The sequence below is a fragment of the Eucyclogobius newberryi genome, unplaced genomic scaffold (assembly GCF_026437365.1).
Source record: "Eucyclogobius newberryi isolate DKJ021-1_F unplaced genomic scaffold, fEucNew1.0.hap1 SCAF_458, whole genome shotgun sequence".
NCBI lineage: Eukaryota > Metazoa > Chordata > Actinopteri > Gobiiformes > Gobiidae > Eucyclogobius > Eucyclogobius newberryi.
Window position 1 is genome coordinate 30,001 of NW_027316121.1, and position 21,894 is coordinate 51,894.

Below are 21,894 nucleotides of genomic sequence, written 5' to 3' on the forward strand. Positions count from 1 at the left end.
TTAGTCAATTCAAACTGTGGGTTAGTCAGTTCAAAGTGTGGGTTAGTCAGTTCAAAGTGTGGGTTAGTCAGTTCAAAGTGTGGGTTAGTCAATTCAAAGTGTGGGTTAGTCAGTTCAAAGTGTGGGTTAGTCTGTTCAAAGTGTGGGTTAGTGTGGGTTAGTCAGTTCAAAGTGTGGGTTAGTCTGTTCAAAGTGTGGGTTAGTCAGTTCAAAGTGTGGGTTAGTCAATTCAAAGTGTGGGTTAGTCAGTTCAAAGTGTGGGTTAGTCTGTTCAAAGTGTGGGTTAGTGTGGGTTAGTCAGTTCAAAGTGTGGGTTAGTCAGTTCAAAGTGTGGGTTAGTCTGTTCAAAGTGTGGGTTAGTCAGTTCAAAGTGTGGCTTAGGAAAGAGCCTCTGGAGGGCAGTAGAGTGTGTCCTGTGTAGTGTGTTGTGGATCTGGAGTGTTAGAACTAGAGGATACTGCTGTGTAACTTAAGCAGTAGATGTGATGAAACATGAAGTCCTTTTTACATACAGATAACAGTCTTTGATTGTATCTTTTTGAATTTCCTGCGTATCCGTGTGTTTTGTTTATTGTCAAATGTGAGTTATTTGATATTTGAGGAGAGCACATTGCCTGGGCCAATAAAGATCATGAGGTTTCTTAACCATAATGTGAAGGAGCACGTCACGGAGGCTACAAAGGTTAAAGGAGACCTTCAGTACAAAGGCAAGTAGGTGTTTCTCGTACAAGACATCATATGCCACAAGCAAAGTTTCACCACGTCTGTGAGGACTTCAAGAGGACACAAATAAGAGATGGCTTTTAATTTCCAGCACTTCTTCTGGTGAATTTTCAAGGTAAAAAAAACACCAGCAGAGGCAAAAGTGCTCTTCAGAAAAAATCAATTCAATTAATTTTAACAATGTAACAATGTTCATAGAGGAATGTCCCAGCATCGCGTGTCCTTAGAGAAATGTCCCAGGATCCATTTGGGTCCTCAGATCATCGATGTGTCTGTTCCACTCCCCCCGGGGAAGTGTGAGAAGAAGAAGAAAAGACAATGAACAGACACAAGTGAAATTAAATATTAAATATAGTTTGATAGAATAAGTAGTGTTTATCAGAGGACAGAGCTCATACTTCCCCCAGCACAGTTGCTGCTAGGGCAGCGGAGCTGAAACTGTAGCTTTATAGTTCTGTTCATAACTGGCCTGAACAGAAGTCATTTCAAAGAGGAACGTTTTAAGCCTGGACTTAAATGAAGAGACTGTGTCGGCCTCTTTAACATGGACAGGAGCTGATTCCATAACACAGACAAAACACAGAGAACTGAACAGCAACAAGTAATTTTCACATAATATATTTATGTTGTTTTGAAGAGACAGATGTTTTTTATGTGACATATTTGTTTCTGGCCTCTGATTTTATTGCATCTTCCATCCCTCCATCCATCCATCCATCTTCTTCCGCTTTTTTCGGGGCCGGGTCGCAGGGGCAGCAGTCTAAGCAGGGACTCCCAGACTTACCCCTCCCCAGACACTTCCTCCAGATCCTCCGGGGGGATCCCGAGGCGTTCCCAGGCCAACTGAGAGACATTGTCCCTCCAGTGTGTCCTGGGTCTTCCACGGGGCCTCTTCCCGGTGGAACATGCCAGAAACATCTCCCCAGGGAGGCGCCCAGGAGGCTTCGGAACAGATGCCTGAGACACCTCAGCTGGAGGAGCAGCGGCTCTACTCCTAGCTCCTCCTGTGTGACTGGGATCCTCACTCTATCTCAAAGGGAGCGCCCAGCTACCCGGCAGAGGAAACTCATTTTGGCCGCTTTTATCCGCGATCTTGTCCTTTGAGTCATTAAAGCTAATGACCATAGGTGAGGGCAGAACGTAGATGTAAATCGAGATCTTTGTCTTAGGACTCAGCTCCTTCTTCACCACAACAGTCGAGGCAGCGACTGCATCACTGCAGCTGCTGCACCGATCCAACTGTCAATCTCACGCTCCATCCTTCACTCACTCTGAACAAGACCCCGAGATACTTGAACTCCTCCACTTGAGGCAAGGACCCCCCACCCACCTGGAGAGAGCAAGGACTCCCCACCCACCTGGAGAGGGCGAGGACCCCCCCACTCACCTGGAGAGGGCAAGGACCCCCCACCCACCTGGAGAGGGCAAGGACCCCCCACCCACCTGGAGAGGGCAAGGATTCCCCACCCACCTGGAGAGGACAAGGACTCCTCACCCACCTGGAGAGGGCAAGGACCCCCCACCCACCTGGAGAGAACAAGGACCCCCCACCCACCTGGAGAGGGCAAGGATTCCTCACCCACCTGGAGAGGGCAAGGCCTCCTCACCCACCTGGAGAGGGCAAGGACTCCCCACCCACCTGGAGAGGACAAGGACCCCCCACCCATCTGGAGAGGGCAAGGACTCCCCACCCACCTGGAGAGAGCAAGGACCCCCACCCACCTGGAGAGGGCAAGGACTCCTCACCCACCTGGAGAGGGCAAGGACCCCCACCCATCTGGCGAGGGCAAGGACTCCTCACCCACCTGGAGAGGGCAAGGACCCCCCACCCACCTGGAGAGGACAAGGACCCCCCACCCACCTGGAGAGGGCAAGGACTCTTCACCCACCTGAAGAGAGCAAGGACTCCCCACCCACCTGGAGAGGTTAAGGACCCCCCACCCACCTGGAGAGGGCAAGGACTCCTCACACACCTGGAGAGGGCAAGGACCCCCCACCCACCTGGAGAGGACAAGGACCCCCCACCCACCTGGAGAGCGCAAGGATTCTCCACCCACCTGGAGAGGGCAAGGACCCCCACCCACCTGGAGAGGACAAGGACCCCCCACCCACCTGGAGAGGGCAAGGACCCCCCGCCCACCTGGAAATGGCAAGGACTCCTCACCCACCTGGAGAGGACAAGGACTCCCCACCCACCTGGAGAGAACAAGGACCCCCCACCCACCTGGCGAGGGCAAGGATTCCCCACCCACCTGGAGAGGTTAAGGACCCCCCACTCACCTGGAGAGGTCAAGGAACCCCCACCCACCTGGAGAGGGCAAAGACCCCCCCACCCACCTGGAGAGTGCAAGGATTCCCCACCCACCTGGAGAGGACAAGGACCCCCCACCCACCTGGAGAGGGCAAGGACCCCCCACCCACCTGGAGAGGGCAAGGACCCCCCACCCACCTGGAGAGGGCAAGGACCCCCCACCCACCTGGAGAGGACAAGGATTCCCCACCCACCTGGAGAGGGCAAGGACCCCCCACCCACCTGGAGAGGGCAAGGACTCCTCACCCACCCGGAGAGGGCAAGGACCCCCCACCCACCTGGAGAGGACAAGGACCCCCCACCCACCTGGAGAGGACAAGGACCCCCCACCCACCTGGAAAGGACAAGGACTCCTCACCCACCTGGAGAGGACAAGGACTCCTCACCCACCTGGAGAGAGCAAGGACTCCCCACCCACCTGGAGAGGTCAAGGACCCCCAGCTACCTGTAGAGGGCAAGGACTCCTCACCCACCTGGAGAGGTTAAGGACCCCCCACCCACCTGGAGAGGTCAAGGACCCCCACATACCTGGAGAGGGCAAGGACCCCCCACCCACCTGGAGAAGACAAGGACCCCCCACCCACCTGCAGAGGGCAAGGATTCCCCACCCACCTGGAGAGTACAAGGACCCCCCACCCACCTGGAAGGGCAAGGATTCCCCACCCACCTGGAGAGGTCAAGGACCCCCACATACCTGGAGAGGGCAAGGACTCCTCACGCACCTGGAGAGGGCAAGGACCCCCCACCCACCTGGAGAAGACAAGGACCCCCCACCCACCTGCAGAGGGCAAGGATTCCCCACCCACCTGGAGAGTACAAGGACCCCCCACCCACCTGGAGAGGGCAAGGATTCCCCACCCACCTGGAGAGGTTAAGGACCCCCCACTCACCTGGAGAGGGCAAGGACCCCCCACCCACCTGGAGAGGGCAAGGAATCCCCACCCACCTGGAAAGGACAAGGATTCCCCACCTACCTGGAGAGGGCAAGAACTCCCCACCCACCTGGAGAGAACAAGGACCCCCCCACCCAACTGGAGAGGGCAAGGATTCCCCACCCAACTGGAGAGGGCAAGAACTCCCCAACCCACCTGGAGAGAACAAGAACTCCCCAACCCACCTGGAGAGAACAAGGACCCCCCACCCACCTGGAGAGGGCAAGGATTCCCCACCCACCTGGACAGGTTAAGGACCCCCGGAGAGGTTAAGGACCCCCCGCTCACCTGGAGAGGGCAAGGATCCCCACCCACCTGGAGAGTGCAAAGATTCCCCACCCACCTCGAGAGGACAAGGACTCCTCACCCACCTGGAGAGGGCAAGGACTCCTCACCCACCTGGAGAGGGCAAGGACTCCCCACCCACCTGGAGAGGGCAAGGACCCGCCACCCACCAGGAGAGGGCAAGGACTCCTCACCCACCTGGAGAGGGCAAGGACTCCTCACCCACCTGGAGAGAGCAAGGACCCCCCACCCACCTGGAGAGGGCAAGGACCCCCCACCACCTGGAGAGGGCAAGGACTCCTCACCCACCTGAAGAGAACAAGGACCCCCCACCCACCTGGAGAGGGCAAGGACCCCCCACCCACCTGGAGAGGGCAAGACACCTTTTTCTGGTTGAGAACCATACCCTCGGATTTGTAGCTGATTTTCATCCCAGACGCTTCCCTCTCTTCCCAGTGCAGCTGCAGGTCCGGGTTTGATGGAGCCATCAGGACAACATCGTCTACAAACAGAAGAGATGAGATCCTTTGGTCCCCAAACCGGACACCCTCCGATCCTTGACTGCGACCCCTGACCTGTCCCCAACACGAAGGCGTAGGGATGCACGACCCTCTCATTCACTGGGGTGAACTCCAACACGTGGTGGCTGAGCTGTGGGGCTATTAGCAAGCCCACACCAGCCCGCCGCCGGGCAACACCAGAGAAGGAGAGCTTTTGCCACTTTGACCTTGGGGATTCCAGTCCATAATCTGCACAGATGTTCCTGAACACTATGCCAACCACTTGGTTAATGCGCTCAGCAGAAGAAAGCCTTTGTGGTTGATGTGGAAATGCCAAGAGATGGAAACATCAGGAAAAAGGAACACGAGAAACTGGAGAAAAACAAAGGCCTCAGAGAGGAGCTGGAGGAAGTGTCTGGGGTGAGAGAAGTCTGGCAGACCCTGCTTAGATAAAAGGTGGCCGGGTCGAGGGGGCAGCAGGCCCCTCGACCCGGCCACCTTTTATTTTATTTATTGGATGTCTTGATTTTGTATCATTTTTCTCAATAACATAAATAAAATAACATAAAATGTCAAAACCTACACCAGCAGTCTAAGCCTCCATCAGGGTTCGGGTTTATCATCCAGTTCATTCCATCTTCAATACCATTTTTCTGTGTCTAGAGTGTTAGTGCAGTAACATTACTTTTTATTTTTTCATGGCTGTACCCTTCACTGTTGTACTTGAATTTACATTGATTTGCAATGTTTTAATGTTCTTTCATGTATGTTTTACTGAATGAGTGAATGTGATGCACATTTCCCCTTTGTAGGACAATAAAGTATACCTTGCCCAACCTTATTAAAGTAGAAATATAATTAGAAAAGGTTCTTAAAACAATATTTCATAAAAATGAAAATGTACTGCATAGCAAATTTGATGTAGGCTGCATGAATTGATACTATACTTTTAGACTGCTTAGTACCAAGTAAGATTTCACCTTCAATAACATATATCTGCTTATTTAAAAAAATAAAACTATTAGTCCAGATTTAATCTTCATTTAAACCTGTTTGAGACCGACAGTTTTGAACAGAGCTTTAAACCTGGTTTTTAAAGGTTTTTTGGCCTGGGAAATGTATTAGACAGGACAGCTCAGCGTGAAATGGGGCTGAGAGAAGGGAGGACATACAGTATATTGTCGGAGCCAGGACAACACTGTAGCCGGACAGATGGTTAATCTTATCTTAAACTTAATTAAAGGCAAATGCAGAAATATGACCACACAGTGGCAGAACGTTTGAATGTGAAAAAACTGCTGTGTTTTTCAGGCGATGAGGCGGTTCCTGCAAAAAAGACAAAGACCGTGATCACGACTGCATCCATCAGACAGACCAGAGTCGAGAAGGTCACTCTTCTAGAATACACCACAAACATGTGTGAAATCCAGGCTGAAGAGAGGAAACACTGTGTTACAAGTGTTAATATAGACTTAATGTTAGTCTTAGTTTTAGTCAACATTTAGTTTTTGGTTTAACTTTTAGTGGACAAAACTATCAGTACTTTTTGGACGGAAATATACTGTATATTTTTTCAACAAATATAACTAGTTTTTGTACGAGTTTTAGTCTTTTTTTACTTTTTACATTTATTTTTATTATTTGAATTATGAGGAAACATTTTAACCAAATCACCGTGTGTTGATTGAATGTTAAGTGCTGTTAAGATGGCCCCTGAACGTTTGTTGTTTGTTCACAGAAAGTAGAAGCCTCATTCCAGATGGAGGCCGTGACTCTGACCCACAAGACTCCACCCCGAGTTCCTCCCAAACCCACATCCAAGTCCCCGCCGTCCGCTTCAGCCTCGCCCGCTTTACTCGCCTCACCCGCCGGGAAAGTGTCCGGGGCCCGGCAGCAGTCGCCATCGCCTGTGCGCCACGTGAAAGCGCCCACACCGACACCATCCAGGTGATCTCCATGGCCTCCGAAACTACCACGTCATCCAAGTCATTTATAGTCTTGTTTTACATTTATATTCAACTTAAAGACACTGACATAGTTAATCAGTTAATTCCATGCCCAGACCAAACAGGTCAGACTGGTCTTTATACTGTTATTTTACATCTATAAGCATGACCATACTGACCATTAAAGCTAACCAGGTCAGACTGGCATTTGTTATGGATATGTTTTTAGACAATTAAAGAATTTAGCACTTACATGAAGAACAAAGTAAGAACACCACATCAGTCTAATAAAACAAAATCTAGAACATCTTTTGCCTGTTTTCCAGGCATGGAAAACATGGGAAATGAGGAAAAAGCCCAAACTGGATTATTGGAACAATAGGTGGTTTGTTCACGTCAGTCTCTAATTTGAGGTCTCCCACAGAATTATATAAATAAAAGTATCTATTTGGTCATCAATACGTCAAAATAGAATATTTAATACGTAATATATGTGAATTTAGTTTGAGTATTTTCCTTGGTGTGTAATTAATTTCCAACATTGTGGACTTTGATTTAAGTCTTGGACTACGTCTATATTATAAAAAAGAAAAGGGAGGTCTCTATTTCTCCCCCTTCATGCTGGGGTCCTCTCCCAGAGGCCCCTGGGAGCTTGAGGGTTCTTCATCATCTTTGCTGTTCCTGCACTTTTCTGGACCGAGATCTGCTCAAGCCATTCCTCCAGTTTGGGGGTCATTCCTCCAGTTTGGGGGTCATTCCTCCAGTTTGGGGGTCACTGCCCCAAGTGTTCCGGTCACTACGGGCACCACTGACACCTTCATCTACCACACCTTCTCCAGCTCTTCTCTGAGCCCTTGGTATTTCTCCAATTTCTCATTTTCCATTTTCCTGATGTTGCCATAACTTGGCATTGTCACATCAACCACCACAGCTTTCCTCTGACCCTTGAGACCACCACAGCTTTCCTCTGACCCTTGAGACCACCACGGCTCCTCTGACCCTTGAGTGGTATTGTCCAGTCTCAGGGTGCTAGTGTACAGTCTCAGGGTGCTAGTGTCCAGTCTCAGGGTGCTAGTGTCCAGTCTCAGGGTGCTAGTGTCCAGTCTCAGGGTGCTAGTGTACAGTCTCTGGGTGCTAGTGTACAGTCTCAGGGTGCTAGTGTACAGTCTCAGGGTGCTAGTGTCCAGTCTCAGGGTGCTAGTGTCCAGTCTCTGGGTGCTAGTGTCCAATCTCAGGGTGCTAGTGTACAGTCTCAGGGTGCTAGTGTACAGTCTCAGGGTGCTAGTGTACAGTCTCAGGGTGCTAGTGTACAGTCTCAGGGTGCTAGTGTACAGTCTCAGGGTGCTAGTGTCCAGTCTCAGGGTGCTAGTGTCCAGTCTCAGGGTGCTAGTGTACAGTCTCAGGGTGCTAGTGTACAGTCTCAGGGTGCTAGTGTACAGTCTCAGGGTGCTAGTGTACAGTCTCAGGGTGCTAGTGTCCAGTCTCAGGGTGCTAGTGTCCAGTCTCAGGGTGCTAGTGTCCAGTCTCAGGGTGCTAGTGTACAGTCTCAGGGTGCTAGTGTCTAGTCTCAGGGTGCTAGTGTCCAGTCTCAGGGTGCTAGTGTCCAGTCTCAGGGTGCTAGTGTCCAGTCTCAGGGTGCTAGTGTCCAGTCTCAGGGTGCTAGTGTACAGTCTCAGGGTGCTAGTGTCCAGTCTCAGGGTGCTAGTGTACAGTCTCAGGGTGCTAGTGTCCAGTCTCAGGGTGCTAGTGTCCAGTCTCAGGGTGCTAGTGTCCAGTCTCAGGGTGCTAGTGTCCAGTCTCAGGGTGCTAGTGTCCAGTCTCAGGGTGCTAGTGTCCAGTCTCAGGGTGCTAGTGTCCAGTCTCAGGGTGCTAGTGTCCAGTCTCAGGGTGCTGGATTTGGGATGTATGGGGAAGAACTTTCATGTCTTAACATCTGTGGTCTGTATCTCTTCCTTTGGCCTCCTTCTTCTTCATTCAGGGCGTGTGAAGTGAAAATGAGTTTGTAGATGTCGTAATCATTAAACTAAACATGTCCTGGGAAAGTCCTGAAAACTTCCGTGTGCTGAAGTTAGATTATTGATGAGTAAATTCATATTAGAGATCATCAGAACTCCTCCTTTATACTTCATGCTAAACACTTAATATCTGTTGTTTATTTCTTGTCAGAACCGGGGCAGGAGCAGCTGATGTACCTCCTCCCTGGAAGAAGACAATGCCCCCTAGTGGACAACCACAGCCACAGAAACAGAAACAGGTATGAACTGAATCAAACTTTCAGGAGGAAAACGTATTAACAACAGTCCTCTGCAGCCGTCTGATTTAAAAGTTTAATATTTGAGTTGTGTTTCATCCTGATTCTGTGATTGTAATTGTGCTTTTGCTGCAGGTGGAAGAGGCAGCACTTCCTGTTGAGGAAGGAGTGATCCCGCCTACAATTGTCACAGTGAGTTTGCCCTGGATGAAACCTGGTTTGGACCTGGTTTAAACCTAGTTCAGACCCGCTTTAGTACCTAGTTTATTCCTGACAAGGTTTTGCTTCAAAATTTCAGTTTAAATGGAGTCACATTGACCCCAACATTTCACAATATTACAATATTATGACACAAATAATATGCCATTCGAAGTCAACAATTTAATCACCGAAGGCGGAAAAGAGTTTGAAACATGATTAGTTTTCATCACCCTGATGGCATCAGTTTTAGTCCCTTCCCTGTTTTAACCCTGTGTGTCTTGTGGGTTAGGGGTTAGGGTTAGGGTTGGGGTTGGGGTTAAGGGTTAGGGTTGGGGTTAGGGGTTAGGGGTTAGGGTTGGGGTTAGGGGTTAGGGGTTAGGCTTAGGGTTAGGGGTTAGGGGTTAGGGTTGGGGTTAGGGTTAGGGGTTAGGGTTGGAGTTAGGGATTAGGGGTTAGGGGTTAGGGGTTAGGGGTTAGGGTTAGGGTTAGGGGTTAGGGGTTAGGGGTTAGGGTTAGTAGCCTCTTCAATCAGGTTTAGATCTGTTTCTGTCCATCTTTAGTCCAGTTTAGGTCAATGTTTAAACTGGTTTTAACCTTCTGCCTCTTGCAGGGCCTAATGAACCAGACAGTTACCGAGGGCGACGGCGTGACCCTGCGTTGCCAGATCAGCGGTTACCCAGCACCTGTGGTCATGTGGTTCAGGGAGGACTTCAGGATTCAGGACTCAGTGGACTTTCACATGAGTTACCAAAACGGAGAAGCTCAGCTCGTCATTAGAGAAGCTTTTGCCGAAGACAGCGGCCGATTCACATGCACCGCCACCAACCAGGCCGGGACCACCAGCTCCTCCTGCTACCTTCTCGTGCAGGGTAAGACCTGGTTTAGTTCTGGTTTAGAGGAGGGACCACCAGCTCCTCCTGCTACCTCCTCGTGCAGGGTAAGACCTGGTTTAGTTCTGGTTTAGAGGAGGGACCACCAGCTCCTCCTGCTACCTTCTCGTGCAGGGTAAGACCTGGTTTAGTTCTGGTTTAGAGGAGGGACCACCAGCTCCTCCTGCTACCTTCTCGTGCAGGGTAAGACCTGGTTTAGTTCTGCTTTAGAGGAGGGACCACCAGCTCCTCCTGCTACCTTCTCGTGCAGGGTAAGACCTGGTTTAGTTCTGCTTTAGAGGAGGGACCACCAGCTCCTCCTGTTTCCTCCTTGTGCAGGGTAAGACCTGGTTTAGTTCTGCTTTAGAGGAGGGACCACCAGCTCCTCCTGCTACCTCCTCGTGCAGGGTAAGAACTGGTTTAGTTCTGCTTTAGAGGAGGGACCACCAGCTCCTCCTGCTACCTCCTCGTGCAGGGTAAGACCTGGTTTAGTTCTGCTTTAGAGGAGGGACCACCAGCTCCTCCTGCTACCTCCTCGTGCAGGGTAAGACCTGGTTTAGTTCTGCTTTAGAGGAGGGACCACCAGCTCCTCCTGTTTCCTCCTCGTGCAGGGTAAGACCTGGTTTAGTTCTGCTTTAGAGGAGGGACCACCAGCTCCTCCTGCTACCTCCTCATGCAGGGTAAGACCTGGTTTAGTTCTGCTTTAGAGGAGGGACCACCAGCTCCTCCTGTTTCCTCCTCGTGCAGGGTAAGACCTGGTTTAGTTCTGGTTTAGAGGGGGGACCACCAGCTCCTCCTGCTACCTCCTCGTGCAGGGTAAGACCTGGTTTAGTTCTGCTTTAGAGGAGGGACCACCAGCTCCTCCTGTTTCCTCCTCGTGCAGGGTAAGACCTGGTTTAGTTCTGCTTTAGAGGAGGGACCACCAGCTCCTCCTGCTACCTCCTCGTGCAGGGTAAGACCTGGTTTAGTTCTGCTTTAGAGGAGGGACCACCAGCTCCTCCTGCTACCTCCTCGTGCAGGGTAAGACCTGGTTTAGTTCTGCTGTAGACCTCCTTTGGTGTATTAAATTTCAATTAAATTCAATTTATTTTTGTAACGCCCAAAATCACAACAGCCGTTGTCTGAGGGCAAAAGTGAAAAACGGATTGAACAATGTCCATAGGGACTTGGCAATATCCCAGGGTCCTCTGTCCTTAGACCCTCCTTCAAGGCCAGGAAAAGCTACAAAACCTCCTTGGGAAAAAAGTATAAACCTGGATGAGTTCCAGAGTGAAGGAGATCTGACTCCCTCAGACGGACCCGAGAGAGACAGTGGAGCAGGAGCCACTCAGGAGGAGAACCAGTTCTTCAGGAGGAGAACCAGTTCTTCAGGAGGAGAACCAGTTCTTCAGGAGGAGAACCAGTTCTTCAGGAGGGGAACCAGTTCTTCAGGAGGAGAACCAGTTCTTCCAGGCAGAGGACGGTGGCGGGGAGTGGGAAAAGAAGAAGAAAAGGCAATGAACAGTTTGCAAATGAAATGAAATATTAAATATTGTTTGATTGAATAAGTAGTCAGAAGCAGAGGATAGTAAATGCGCTTTTCTACCGTCAAGGCACTCAAAGCGCTTTACATCAAGGTCACCCATTCACACACCAGATGTACGCAGACACTGGGGGCCATTTTGGGTTAAGTGTCTTGCAGTATTTACATGAGGCAGCTGCGATCGCACAGCCAACCAGTGGGTCTGACCGAGCGGGGAGTCGAACCGCCGACCTTTGGTCAGAAGACTCTACCACTGAGCTACTGCCGCCCTTGATAGTGCTCAAGCTGCCATACTTCCCCCAGCAATATTATAAAATGACTTGATGTTTTGTACCTTGTGTTTGGTTCAGTGTCTGAGGAGATGGACACAAGAGAAGAAAGTGCTGCCCCTGAGCCAGAGACACAGTGAGTGACACACCCAAAATCAGAAAAGTAGTTGTCAGTAGTCACAAGGCTTCACAAAAGTGTTAATTCAACTCAAACAATTCTGGAAACTATTTGAAAAATCAATATAAATATGCAGAGGTGGAAACGTAGCCAAAAATCCTGCTTTGCTTTGCTTCGCCCTGCCTTATTCTGCCTCATTCTGCCTTATTCTGCCTCATTCTGCCTTATTCTGCCTCATTCTGCCTTATTCTGCCTCATTCTGCCTTATTCTGCCTCATTCTGCCTTATTCTGCCTCATTCTGCCTCATTCTGCCTCGTCCAGCCTCGCTCTGCCTCATCCTGCCTTGTTCTGCCTCGCTCTGCCTCATTCTGCCTCGATCTGCCTCATTCTGCCTCGCTCTGCCTTATTCTGCCTCATTCTGCCTCGTCCTGCCTCGCTCTGCCTCATCCTGCCTTGTTCTGCCTCGCTCTGCCTCGCTCTGCCTCATTCTGCCTCGCTCTGCCTCGTCCTGCCTCATTCTGCCTTGTCCTGCCTCGCTCTGCCTCATCCTCCCTTGTTCTGCCTCGCTCTGCCTCATTATGCCTTGCTCTGCCTCATTCTGCCTCGCTCTGCCTCATTCTGCCTAGTTCTGCTTCGCTCTGCCTTGTTCTGCTTCGCTCTGCCTCGTCCTGCCTCATTCGGCCTCGTTCTGCCTCGTTCTGCCTCGTTCTGCCTCGCTCTGCCTCATCCTGCCTTCATCTTCTGACATATTTGCCTCCTTCAGCCCCACAGAGCCCGAGGAACTGCCCGAGGAGCCCGTCCCGGAGAAGGATATGTTCAGCCCGATGTTCACGCAGACGCCACAGGTGCAGAAGCTGGTGGAAGGAGGCAGCGTGCTCTTCCACGCCACAGTCCAAGCTCTGCCCAAACCCCAAGTCATCTGGAAGAAGAACGGAGTGCAAATCACTACCGGATACAGGCAAGTACCTCCCCATTCTGGTAAACTGATTTTTATTGAACACTGAGACTTTTAAACACATCTTAAGTAAGTACATTTTGTTTGTACAGCACCTTTCACAGACAGAAGTCACAAAGTCCTGCACAAAAACACAGAATAAAACGATAAAAACACAAAAACTTTCAGTGAGTAATACATATACATATACAACAATATACAGTCAAATCAGTCCCTACAGCAACATTTTAACCAAATAAAGGTATAAATATGTGACTGAAGGCTTCTAGTGAGAGAATATGTATGAATTAAGTGTATTATTGATGACAATTGTTTGATATTTTGCTTTAAATGCCACAGTCTTTGTTATAAAAGATCTTTTCATATGTTTTAGAGTTTACAGCTACCAGTGTTTTTATAATTGAATTGTCATTGTCGATTAACCTTTTCAGAGCCATATTTTCTGCAGTCATTAAGTATTTATTTTCCTGTCTTCTGCAGATATAAAGTCACGTATAAAAAAGAAACCGGCGAGTGCCGTCTGGAGATCTCCATGACCTTCGCCGATGACGCGGGAGAATATTCTGTAACCGCCAAGAACCAGAGAGGAGAAGTGTCTTCCTCCACCAGTCTGCTGGAAGAAGGTAAGAACAAGAGACTGAGGCTAGACCCGGGTTAGACCGGGGTTAGACCGGGGGTGGACCGGAGTTAGACCGGGACTAGACTAGACCGGGCTTAGACCGGGGTTAGACCGGGACTAGACTAGACCGGGGTTAGACCGAGGTTAGACCGGGACTAGACTAGACCGGGGTTGGACCAGGGTTAGACCGGGACTAGACTAGACCGGGGTTAGACCGGGGTTAAACCGGGACTAGACTAGACCGGGGTTGGACCGGGGTTAAATTAGACCGAGGCTAGACTAGACCGAGGCTAGACTAGACCGAGGCTAGACTAGATTGAGGCTAGACTAGACCGAGGCTAGACTAGACCGAGGCTAGACTAGACCGAGGCTAGACTAGACCGAGGCTAGACTAGATTGAGGCTAGACTAGACCGGTGCTAGACCGAGGCTAGACTAGACCGAGGCTAGACTAGACCGAGGCTAGACTAGACCGAGGCTAGACTAGACCGAGGCTAGACTAGACCGAGGCTAGACTAGATCGAGGCTAGACTAGACCGAGGTTAGACTAGACCGAGGCTAGACTAGACCGAGGCTAGACTAGACCGAGGCTAGACTAGACCGAGGCTAGACTAGACCGAGGCTAGACTAGACCGAGGCTAGACTAGACCGAGGCTAGACTAGACCGAGGCTAGACTAGATTGAGGTTAGACTAGATTGAGGTTAGACTAGACCGAGGCTAGACTAGACCGAGGCTAGACTAGATTGAGGCTAGACTAGACCGAGGCTAGACTAGACAGAGGATAGACTAGACTGAGGCTAGACTAGACTGAGGCTAGACTAGACCGAGGCTAGACTAGACCGAGGCTAGACTAGATTGAGGCTAGACTAGACCGAGGCTAGACTAGACCGAGGCTAGACTAGACCGAGGCTAGACTAGACCGAGGCTAGACTAGACCGGTGCTAGACTAGACCGGTGCTAGACTAGACCGGTGCTAGACTAGACCGAGGCTAGACTAGACCGAGGCTAGACTAGACCGAGGCTAGACTAGACCGAGGCTAGACTAGACCGAGGCTAGACTAGACCGAGGCTAGACTAGACCGGTGCTAGACTAGACCGGTGCTAGACTAGACCGGTGCTAGACTAGACCGAGGCTAGACTAGACCGGTGCTAGACTAGACCGAGGCTAGACTAGACCGAGGCTAGACTAGACCGAGGCTAGACTAGACCGAGGCTAGACTAGACCGAGGTTAGACCGAGACAAGACTAGACCGAGGTTAGACCAGGTTTAGACCGGGACAAGAATGGACCGGGATTAGACCCGGTTTTGTCCTGTCTTAGACCTGTTTTAGTGCTGCGTCAGACACAGTTTGACACTCTACTTTGCCAAAACAGAGGAATATGACGCTTACATAAAGAAACAGGAAGAAACCAAACCAGTAACTCAACCAAGCCCCACCCCCATCACTGTCACCATGGAGGCCGCCATCATTACCGGACAGGTATGAATGACCAAAATACTATTAAAATAAAACACTATTTCAATTATTACATGAACTCAATGTTAAACTAATACAAATAGTGTCCTTTAGTAAAATAAAAGCTATGTGAAAATAGAGATAAAATTAACTCTCTGGATCTGGATTCCTCAGTATCCTTCTCCTGGTCGTCATAGTTACTCACCTGCTCTAACCCGGTCTCTCTGTTCCCTCAGGAGTTCCAGCTGTCTGTGACGGAGATCCGCTTCATGCAGGAGGTGGAAGTGCGCCTGATGCAGCTATCATACTCAGATTTACTCACTCAGGACGGGGAACAGGCGACAGGTGCCGGCCCTGGAGAAAACGCTCAGCCAAACTTCACCTCCACCATCAAGAACTACCGCATCCGAGCCGGCATGGCAGCCACGTTCCACTGCCAGGCACAGGGCAACCCCAAGCCCAAGGTAAGACCAGGGTCCTGTCAGTCCCCTTAGTCCTACCTTAGCTTATCATTGAGACCTGCTTAGTTCTTATTTGGTCCTTTTTTGTATCTGGTTTTGTCCTTGATGAGAAGTTTTAGTCCTGGTTTTGTCCTAGTCCAGTTTTGATATGGTTATAGCTCTTTCTTTGACCTGTAGGTTTCACTCAAAATGATACTGTAGCACGGAATAAGAATGAGACTGGGGAATGACATGCAGCAAAAATTCTCAAGCCAGATTGGAACTCACAACGATGCAGTCTGCCCAACACGTCCTCTTTTTGTCCTGTTGTACTCCTGTTGAGTCCCATTTTACTTCCTGTTTTAGTCCTAGTTTACTCCTATTTTAGGATTGATTTAGTCCTGTTTTACTCCTTGTGTTTGTCCTATTTGACTCATGTCTCAGCCCTGTTTAAACCTGTTTCCTCCTGCAGATCACCTGGTACAGAGACGGGCAGAGGCTGCGTCCCTCTGACCATTGCCACATGGATGTTTTGTCAGATGGCAGGGCCAGTCTGCGTCTGCCGGCCGTTTCCCTCGAAGACCAGGCTGTTTATTCCGCTCTGGCCTCCAACGCCTCTGGGAACGCCGTCTGCTCAGGAAAACTCTACATAGAAGCAGAATCCAGACCAGGACTCGCCCCTCAGCCGGCCATGCAGAGGATTAGGTACAAACCGTTGTCAGATCTTGAGATCTTGCTTTACATCCACTTTTCATCTTGCAAAAGAAACAAAAACAGATACATGAAGCAGGGAAGGAATGAACCAAGTCACTTTTTCCAGATCGTAAATATAAATGAATTAATAACACATTTCCTTCTCACCCTCCGCGAGTGGTGTCAGTCTTTGATGAGGTCTAAAACCTGGACATTAGGAGCTGGAGGGTTTGTTCATCTGTTACTGTTGCAAACAGGACACGTGAGTTGTTATTGCAGCTTCCAATTATTTCCGAGAAATATCCTTCCCTGGGAAGTTAGGAGGGAGATTCTAAGTCATATTCATCACACTCCTTTTTGGTCTAAATTAAATGTTGTTTTTTGTTTGATGTGATGAATGCTTGAACATTTTACATAATGGTGTCTATGCTTGAAATAAATAAACCCGAACCTTCTCTAAAAGTAAATAAGCACGTTTTTAAAAAGTATGAGTAGAATGAAAACCAGTCCTTTGACAGACGTATTAGTAGTAGGTTCTTGTCACTGACCCTGCCTCTTTTTCCTCCTCTTTAGCTCGGCGTCTCCCAGTGGCATGAGCATGTCTCCAGCTCGCTCTGCCTCTCGCTCCCCCGGACGCTCTCCGGCTCGCAGACTGGATGAGACCGATGAGGCTGCGCTGGAGCGACTTTATAAACCAGTGTTTGTGATGAAACCGGCCTCAGCACGCTGCTCTGAGGGACAAACGGCAAGATTTGACCTCAAGGTGGTCGGACGCCCAATGCCCGAGACCTACTGGTTCCACAACGGTGAGAGAGACCGGGGTTAGTCCTAGTTTGGACCTGGTTTGTACCTGGTTTAAACCTGCTTTAAAGAAATGATGGCTCCCAGGGTTGAAACTATATATTGTTTAAATTATCATTATTGTTAAGTTATAGCTGTAAGCAAGTCATTGTTTTCTGAACAAGTCCAACATGTGCCGTGCATGAACACTTAACACCTGTCACACCTATATTTATTGGGCCTCATTTATCAAACTTCTGTACAGCAACATCAGTGCATATAACTGGTGGACAACCAAAACAAGGCACACTTCGAGATTGATCAAATTTGATATGAGCGCTCGGTACGGAAGGTCCGAGGGTTAAGGGCTCTGAGCTGCAGCAGCCAACACCCGAAACACAGAGATGGTCAAAATACTTACCATAGTGAATATTCCATCTGGGATGGTTAGGGTTCAGTCCTCTTCTGCGGTGCCGTCCTCAGCACACTGGCTCTGGAAGACTTCAGTCCAGATGGATTCATCAGAGGCTCAGTGGTGACCTCCTAGTACTGTACGTGGTCCTGTGTGTACTTTTGGGTCTGGGCTGGTTCAGTCCATCCATCCTCCATGCAGTCCTCCAGTCCGGGAAGTGAGAAGCGTAGCAAGGCCAGCGCATAGTGGACCAGTTCGGGCGGGTTAACCGTAAATAATTCATTCTCAATAAAGCTTTTTTATGATTCTGATGCGCTGAAAGAAGAGGACTCAGACCGAGCAAGAATTAGATCAAAATGACACAACATGTTTGTGACTTTTATTTGGGTCAAGACATCTCATATTAATTCATTATTTTGTGTTACAAACAATGAATCAAAAGGATAATTACTAGATGAATCAATTTACAAAAACATTGTTAGTTGCATTGGCTTGCTAAATACGCTGCCCGGTTTAAACGTTCATAGTTTAGTTGTTCTATAATACCTGTCCCATTCCAATAAGAGTTTTTGGTATTGGTGTTATTAACCTTCTCGTTGCCGGTCATTACAGGCCAGCAGGTGGTGAGTGACTATACACATAAGATCGTGGTGAAGGAGGACGGGACGCAGTCTTTGATCATCGTTCCAGCCACACCGCAGGATTCGGGCGAGTGGACGGTGGTCGCACAGAACCGAGCGGGACGCAATTCTCTTTCCGTCACTCTGACCGTGGACGGTAAGGAGCAGGAAATGCATCTGGAAACCAGGGTCCTACTACAACAGGAGCATAAGAGGGGGTTTTGCTCCAATGAAATACAGAAAATGAGTCATCAAAAACACTTTTAGTTAAATTATGTTGAGAAGAGAAAATCCGCAGTAAAGACGCTTACATAAATAAATGATACATTATAATATTATATTATCACGCTACATTTTCACTTTGTACAGTTCTTTAAAAAGTGCTCATGACTTTAACTTTATGATTGTTGTCTGGACTAACCCGAGTCTAAAAAACATTCAGACCTTTTATAGACATTCTCCTGTTCTTCTCTGAGCCCTTGGTATTTATCAATGGACTGGAATTAATGGTTGGACTGTCAAACACTATGCACAGTGTGCATTTATGTGCTGTTATGGTTCTAGTGAAAGAGGGAGGGTAGAAAGAACGCATTTACACATGTTGCTATTCTGATTCTGATTCTGTGGTTACAGTGAAAGAGACACTGGTGCGGCCTCAGTTCACGGAGAAACTGAGAAACCTGAGTGTGAAAGAGGGAAGTCTGGTGGCGCTCGCAGTGAAGGCCATGGGAAACCCTCTGCCTGACATTGTGTGGCTCAAGAACAGTGACATTATCACGGCCCACAAGCACCCCAACATTAGGTATGAGAACCCACAAGCACCCCAACATTAGGTATGAGAACCCACAAGCACCCCAACATTAGGTATGAGAACCCACAAGCACCCCAACATTAGGTATGAGAACCCACAAGCACCCCAACATTAGGTATGAGAACCCAAAAGCACCCCAACATTAGGTATGAGAACCCACAAGCACCCCAACATTAGGTATGAGAACCCACAAGCACCCCAACATTAGGTGTGAGAACCCACAAGCACCCCAACATTATGTATGAGAACCCACAAGCACTCCAACATTAGGTATGAGAACCCACAAGCACCCAACATTAGGTATGAGAACCCACAAGCACCCAACATTATGTATGAGAACCCACAAGCACCCCAACATTAGGTATGAGAACCCACAAGCACCCAACATTAGGTATGAGAACCCACAAGCACCCAACATTAGGTATGAGAACCCACAAGCACCCCAACATTAGGTATGAGAACCCGCAAGCACCCAACATTAGGTATGAGAACCCACAAGCACCCAACATTAGGTATGAGAACCCACAAGCACCCAAAATTAGGTATGAGAACCCACAAGCACCCCAACATTAGGTATGAGAACCCACAAGCACCCAACATTAGGTATGAGAACCCACAAGCACCCAACATTAGGTATGAGAACCCACAAGCACCCAACATTAGGTTTGAGAACCCACAAGCACCCAACATTAGGTATGAGAACCCACAAGCACCCAACATTAGGTATGAGAACCCACAAGCACCCAACATTAGGAATGTGAACCCACAAGCACCCAACATTAGGTATGAGAACCCACAAGCACCCAACATTAGGTATGAGAACCCAAAAGCACCCAACATTAGGTATGAGAACCCACAAGCACCCAACATTATGTATGAGAACCCACAAGCACCCCAACATTAGGTATGAGAACCCACAAGCACCCAACATTAGGTATGAGAACCCACAAGCACCCAACATTAGGTATGAGAACCCACAAGCACCCAACATTAGGTATGAGAACCCACAAGCACCCAACATTAGGTATGAGAACCCACAAGCACCCAACATTAGGTATGAGAACTCACACGCACCCAACATTAGGTATGAGAACCCACAAGCACCCAACATTAGGTATGAGAACCCACAAGCACCCAACATTAGGTATGAGAACCCACAAGCACCCAACATTAGGTATGAGAACCCACAAGCACCCCAACATTAGGTATGAGAACCCACAAGCACCCAACATTAGGTATGAGAACCCACAAGCACCCAACATTAGGTATGAGAACTCACAAGCACCCCAATATTAGGTATGAGAACCCACAAGCACCCAACATTAGGTATGAGAACCCACAAGCACCCAACATTAGGTATGAGAACCCACAAGCACCCAACATTAGGTATGAGAACCCACAAGCACCCAACATTAGGTATGAGAACCCACAAGCACCCAACATTAGGAATGTGAACCCACAAGCACCCAACATTAGGTATGAGAACCCACAAGCACCCAACATTAGGTATGAGAACCCAAAAGCACCCAACATTAGGTATGAGAACCCACAAGCACCCAACATTATGTATGAGAACCCACAAGCACCCCAACATTAGGTATGAGAACCCACAAGCACCCAACATTAGGTATGAGAACCCACAAGCACCCAACATTAGGTATGAGAACCCACAAGCACCCAACATTAGGTATGAGAACCCACAAGCACCCAACATTAGGTATGAGAACCCACAAGCACCCAACATTAGGTATGAGAACTCACACGCACCCAACATTAGGTATGAGAACCCACAAGCACCCAACATTAGGTATGAGAACCCACAAGCACCCAACATTAGGTATGAGAACCCACAAGCACCCAACATTAGGTATGAGAACCCACAAGCACCCCAACATTAGGTATGAGAACCCACAAGCACCCAACATTAGGTATGAGAACCCACAAGCACCCAACATTAGGTATGAGAACTCACAAGCGCCCCAATATTAGGTATGAGAACCCACAAGCACCCAACATTAGGTATGAGAACCCACAAGCACCCAACATTAGGTATGAGAACCCACAAGCACCCAACATTAGGTATGAGAACCCACAAGCACCCAACATTAGGTATGAGAACACTAGAATAATAAATAGAAATGATCCCGTCTTACCGTTGCCGTGGCTACAAGCTCTGTAAAAGTACTTCTCTGACCCGCCCTCACTGCTAAACTTCATGTACATCATCTTGCATTATGTCCGGGGGTTAGAAGCGCTATATTCACAGGTCTGAATATATTTCTTTCACATACATGTACTTCACAAGGGAAACAGAAAGTAAAACTGCAGGAACGAGGCTAAAATACTGTGACTCAAAGCGACATTGATAAGATGAGGATTGAAGACAAGTAACAAGAGCAATGTAAAGTATGTGAAATATGTAAAGTATGTGAAATATGTAAAGTATGTGAAGTATGTAAAGTATGTGAAGTATGTAAAGTATGTGAAGTATGTAAAGTATGTGAAATATGTAAAGTATGTGAAATATGTAAAGTATGTGAAATATGTAAAATATGTGAAGTATGTGGAATATGCCAGGTATGTAAAGTATGTAAAGTATGTGAAATGTAAAGTATGTGAAATCAACTCTAAACTGAATGAGGAGCCAGTGCATAAAATAAGTCTAATATGTTCTCTACGATGTCAGTTAAAAGACGTGCTGCAGAATGTTAAACTAACTGTAAGCGAGACAGGTTAGCTTGTTAGCTTTTTAGCTTGTTAGCTTGTTAGCTTGGCTGATACCAGTGTACAGAAAATTACAGAAGATAAAACCGATTAGAGTCTAACTTTTTTCTGCTTGTCACGCTTAACATCTCCATCAATGATGACGTCACGTGGCTGCTGTAGACGTGGTGTAGAGCCGTCACGTGGCGGCTGTAGACGTGGTGTAGAGCCGTCACGTGGCGGCTGAAGACGTGATGTAGAGCCGTCACGTGGCTGCTGTAGACGTGGTGTAGAGCCGTCACGTGGCGGCTGAAGACGTGATGTAGAGCCGTCACGTGGCGGCTGTAGACGTGGTGTAGAGCCGTCACGTGGCTGCTGTAGACGTGGTGTAGAGCCGTCACGTGGCTGCTGTAGACGTGGTGTAGAGCCGTCACGTGGCGGCTGTAGACGTGGTGTAGAGCCGTCACGTGGCTGCT

The 21,894-nt window shown here is 48.7% G+C and overlaps 1 protein-coding gene across 1 annotated transcript in view; it reads left to right on the forward strand.

Moving 5' to 3' along the window:
• The window catches only part of LOC140380227 (titin-like), a 32,513-nt gene extending 13,734 nt beyond the window's left edge, over window positions 1–18,779 (forward strand). The window contains exons 5-18 of the mRNA XM_072464391.1: window positions 6,063–6,139; window positions 6,490–6,698; window positions 8,864–8,951; window positions 9,084–9,140; window positions 9,760–10,018; window positions 11,891–11,945; window positions 12,692–12,886; window positions 13,364–13,506; window positions 14,877–14,983; window positions 15,196–15,423; window positions 15,872–16,104; window positions 16,666–16,898; window positions 17,897–18,061; window positions 18,538–18,779. Of these exons, the coding sequence (XP_072320492.1) occupies window positions 6,063–6,139; window positions 6,490–6,698; window positions 8,864–8,951; window positions 9,084–9,140; window positions 9,760–10,018; window positions 11,891–11,945; window positions 12,692–12,886; window positions 13,364–13,506; window positions 14,877–14,983; window positions 15,196–15,423; window positions 15,872–16,104; window positions 16,666–16,898; window positions 17,897–18,061; window positions 18,538–18,737 (2,249 nt within the window). The 3' untranslated portion in view covers window positions 18,738–18,779. The remainder of the gene's footprint in view (window positions 1–6,062; window positions 6,140–6,489; window positions 6,699–8,863; window positions 8,952–9,083; window positions 9,141–9,759; window positions 10,019–11,890; window positions 11,946–12,691; window positions 12,887–13,363; window positions 13,507–14,876; window positions 14,984–15,195; window positions 15,424–15,871; window positions 16,105–16,665; window positions 16,899–17,896; window positions 18,062–18,537) is intronic.
• Window positions 18,780–21,894: the final 3,115 nt, after the last annotated feature.